The 4,592-nt window shown below is 51.6% G+C and overlaps 1 protein-coding gene across 2 annotated transcripts in view; it reads left to right on the plus strand.

Moving 5' to 3' along the window:
• The first annotated feature begins 2,823 nt into the window (after positions 1 to 2,823).
• NPAS3 (neuronal PAS domain protein 3) overlaps positions 2,824 to 4,592 on the plus strand; it is a 181,502-nt gene continuing 179,733 nt past the window's right edge. The window contains exon 1 of one of the 2 annotated variants that reach the window (XM_053475224.1): positions 2,824 to 3,102. In XM_053475224.1, the coding sequence (XP_053331199.1) occupies positions 2,954 to 3,102 (149 nt within the window). In that variant the 5' untranslated portion in view covers positions 2,824 to 2,953. Of the gene's footprint in view, positions 3,103 to 3,742; positions 4,069 to 4,592 lie in introns of those variants that run through there. The other variant, XM_053475226.1, reaches the window with a different exon arrangement.

Genomic DNA, 4,592 nt, shown 5'->3' on the forward strand with positions numbered 1-4,592 from the left:
GCTGCGTGTGATGCGGTCCCTATACATGTTCTAAAAGCAAATACAAACAAGTGTTTGGCAAGCAGAGCATTTGATTCCACTAAGGCTGGTGGAATGGAGTGCATGTGAAGTGTGTGAGTGCAGTGTGTGTATCAGTGGACTGGGTGCATAGATTATGCGTACATCAAATGCAACTTCTACGCAGCTTGTGTATGATTCTGCTGTGTGTGCATTGTGTATGTGATCGCACTTTGCAGTGTCTGTACTGAGTGTACAGTGTGTAGATGACTGTACTGTGTGTGTGCAGTGTGTAGACGAGTGAGTCTGCAGTGTGTAGATAACTGCACTGTGTGCAATGTGTGTAGAAATCCAGTACATGTGTGCAGTGTGTGTATCCAAGCCCTGTGTGTTGATCACAGTGAATTTAAAGTGTGTGAGTGTAGTGTGTGTGCTGTGTGTGCGCAGTGTGTCTGATTGCAGTGTGTATGTGCAGGTGTGTAGTGCGTGTGTGTGCACAGGGTGTGTTTACAGTGTGTGCAGTGTGTGTGTGTGATGGCAGTGTGTGTGTGATGGCAGTGTGTGTGAAGGCAGTGTGTGTATGTGATGGCAGTGTATGTGATGGCAGTGTGTGTGTGATGGCAGTGTATGTGATGGCAGTGTGTGTGTGATGGCAGTGTGTGTGATGGCAGTGTGTGTGTGTGATGGCAGTGTGTGTGTGATGGCAGTGTATGTGATGGCAGTGTGTGTGTGATGGCAGTGTGTGTGTGTGATGGCAGTGTGTGTGATGGCAGTGTGTGTGTGATGGCAGTGTGTGTGATGGCAGTGTGTATGTGATGGCAGTGTGTGTGATGGCAGTGTGTATGTGATGGCAGTGTATGTGATGGCAGTGTGTGTGATGGCAGTGTGTATGTGATGGCAGTGTGTGTGTGTGATGGCAGTGTATGTGATGGCAGTGTGTGTGATGGCAGTGTGTGTGATGGCAGTGTGTGTGTGTGATGGCAGTGTGTGTTATGGTAGTGTGTGTGATGGCAGTGTGTGTGTGTGATGGCAGTGTGTGTGATGGTAGTGTGTGTGATGGCAGTGTGTGTGATGGCAGTGTGTGAGGTGGCAGTGTGTGTGATGGCAGTGTATGTGATGGCAGTGTGTGTGATGGCAGTGTGTGTGATGGCAGTGTGTGTGTGGTGGCAGTGTGTGTGTGATGGCAGTGTGTGTGATGGCAGTGTGTGTGTGATGGCAGTGTGTGTAGGTGATGGCAGTGTGTGTGTGATGGCAGTGTGTGTGTAATGGCAGTGTGTGTAGGTGATGGCAGTGTGTGTGATGGCAGTGTGTGTGTGATGGCAGTGTGTGTGATGGCAGTGTGTGTGTGTGCAGTGTGTGTAGGTGATGGCAGTGTGTGTGTGATGGCAGTGTGTGTGTGATGGCAGTGTGTGTGATGGCAGTGTGTGTGTGTGCAGTGTGTGTAGGTGATGGCAGTGTGTGTGTGATGGCAGTGTGTGTGTGATGGCAGTGTGTGTGATGGCAGTGTGTGTAGGTGATGGCAGTGTGTGTGATGGCACTGTGTGTGTGTGATGGCAGTGTGTGTGATGGCAGTGTGTGTGATGGCAGTGTGTGTAGGTGATGGCAGTGTGTGTGATGGCACTGTGTGTGTGTGATGGCAGTGTGTGTGATGGCAGTGTGTGATGGCAGTGTTTGTGTGATGGCAGTGTGTGTGATGGCAGTGTGTGTGTGATGGCAGTGTGTGTGTGTGATGGCAGTGTGTGTGATGGCAGTGTGTGTGTGTGATGGCAGTGTGTGTGCAGTGTGTGTGTGATGGCAGTGTGTGTGTGATGGCAGTGTGTGTGATGGCAGTGTGTGTGTGATGGCAGTGTGTGTGATGGCAGTGTGTGTGTGATGGTAGTGTGTGTGTGATGGCAGTGTGTGTGATGGCAGTGTGTGTGTGATGGCAGTGTGTGTGATGGCAGTGTGTGTGTGATGGTAGTGTGTGTGTGATGGCAGTGTGTGTGATGGCAGTGTGTGTGTGATGGCAGTGTGTGTGTGTGCAGTGTGTGTGTAGGTGATGGCAGTGTGTGTGTGATGGCAGTGTGTGTGATGGCAGTGTGTGTAGGTGATGGCAGTGTGTGTAGGTGATGGCAGTGTGTGTGATGGCAGTGTGTGTGTGATGGCAGTGTGTGTGTGATGGCAGTGTGTGTGATGGCAGTGTGTGTGTGATGGCAGTGTGTGTGTGTGTGATGGCAGTGTGTGTGTGTAGGTGATGGCAGTGTGTGTGTGATGGCAGTGTGTGTGTGATGGCAGTGTGTGTGATGGCAGTGTGTGTGTGATGGCAGTGTGTGTGTGCAGTGTGTGTGTGATGGCAGTGTGTGTGTGTGTGTGTGATGGCAGTGTGTGTGTGATGGCAGTGTGTGTGTGTGATGGCAGTGTGTGTAGGTGATGGCAGTGTGTGTGTGTGTGATGGCAGTGTGTGTGTGTGTGCAGTGTGTGTAGGTGATGGCAGTGTGTGTGTGATGGCAGTGTGTGTGATGGCAGTGTGTGTAGGTGATGGCAGTGTGTGTGATGGCAGTGTGTGTAGGTGATGGCAGTGTGTGTGATGGCAGTGTGTGTGTGATGGCAGTGTGTGTGTGTGCAGTGTGTGTGTGATGGCAGTGTGTGTGATGGCAGTGTGTGTAGGTGATGGCAGTGTGTGTGATGGCAGTGTGTGTGTGATGGCAGTGTGTGTGTGATGGCAGTGTGTGTGTGATGGCAGTGTGTAGACGGTGCAGTGTAGCCCCTTGTCACTAGTTGCAGGCTCAGTAGTAGCAGCAGCTGCTCACTAGGAGGATGGTGTGAGTGCAGCAGCCCCTCTCTCCTCCTCTGTCTGTCTGTCTGTCTGTGTCTGTCTCGCTCCCTCTCTCCCCGGGTCTCTGTGCCGGATGGTGTGCGGGGCTCCCCGGGCAGGGGATGTGATCTGCCCGGGCTCAGTCACACAGCGGCCGGCGAGATGATCAGGATCTTCCCGGACTTCAGCGTGCAGGTGACGGCGGCTCCAGGAGCTGGCGGGGCTCCTCCCGAGCCTGGGGCGACCAGGAGCGGGGGAACCAACGGGAGCCACCCGCACAATGTGCCCGGGGTCAGCTCCTACCAGCAGCGGTGAGTGTGACTTCTCGTGCCCCGGGGTTATGTCGCGATGCGGGGTGTCGCTGATGAGCGCTGCCCGGGGCTCTGGCTGCTTCTAGTGACCGACGAGCCTCTCTCTTCGGGATGCTGATGCTGGAAGTGGCTCGAAGTGCTCCGCGGAGCCGGCGGGCGCTATCAGGGTCTGGGTCGGGCTATCACCCCGCATGGTCCGGGGGCTGGAGATTCTTATTGCCCCAGAGGGTCTGATGAACCCCACGGAGGGTCATACTGGAGCAGGTGGGGTCTGGCTGGAAGTTGTAAAGAGGTCCAGCTGTGGTGCTGGGAGTTGTGTCTTCTGGAAGTTAGTTGTCATGTTATCAGCCCCTGGATGCTTTATGATGTGTAATAATGTATAATAAGGTGTAATAATGTATAGTAATGTGTAATAATGTATAATAATGTGTCATAATGTATAATAATGTGTAATATTGTGTAATGGGGGGGTCAGACCTGATCTGGGGGAGATGAAACATGTCTGGTAGGAATGTGGAGAAGAAGGCACTTGCTTATTGGGGGCTTCTCACCATGTAGGGTATTTCTGGGTGGGGTAGGAGGAGTACAGAAAGTCTAGGGGGGTATATATTGGCTAGACATATTTAGCAGCTCAGGGTTCTTTCTCTGATGGGGTGGGATGGGAAAGTTGTTTAGGGCAGTAATTTGGAAGGGTTGGGTATCTCATGGTATGGCATGCTATAGAGACAAAGGTATTTTATAGTCACCCAAGGGCTGAGAAGAGCACAGTGTGGCAAGGGGTGGCAGAGCAATGGATGCAGTAACCCCTAGTCTGAGGACAGTGAGGCACTTCAGGGGTCGCATTTCCAGCCAGTAGATCCGCTTTCATCGGGTGGATAGACTGATCTGTGCCATTCCTTAAGGAAACTTCCTACTGGCAGGTCTTGTGAAGCTTTCTGAGAAGGGGATGTCAGGCACCTGGATCTGGTGAGTTTTTTTTTGGGTGCAAACTAATTGTTCCTTGTGGTGTTTTTTGATATTCGGATCATAAGTGGGGGTTTGGTATAAAATAATCGGGGGGTGATCACGACCGGGAAGGGGCGATTAAAGGTCGACAGGGTAGTTGCTGTTGGGGGAATAATTATGTTCGTAGAGGGAAGTTTCTGAAGGACAAGAAGTATATTTCGTAGGAAGTGTTAAGCGAATAAATCCCAGTGACGAGATCGGGTGTGATAGTGGAGGGGGACAGGGATTTTCTGGCTGGGGTGAAAAAAGAGATTTCCTTTGGGGCATACGTGTGAATATACGAGAGAAGCCGGGATAAAAGTTGGGTGATGTGACATGAATTCTTTTGGGTAAATGGTTGCTTGCAGGGGGTGACATCAATTGTCGAGGAACCGCTAGCTGTGTAAGAATGCCACGTTCACGGGAAGAAAGCTGGGCTCTCAGTTCTAGAAGGTTAGGGGGGCTAAAAAGATTTCGGATAAAAGGTGGACGAAGCTAGAGATGGT

Source organism: Spea bombifrons, chromosome 9 (assembly GCF_027358695.1).
Source record: "Spea bombifrons isolate aSpeBom1 chromosome 9, aSpeBom1.2.pri, whole genome shotgun sequence".
In the NCBI taxonomy this organism is placed as follows: domain Eukaryota; kingdom Metazoa; phylum Chordata; class Amphibia; order Anura; family Pelobatidae; genus Spea; species Spea bombifrons.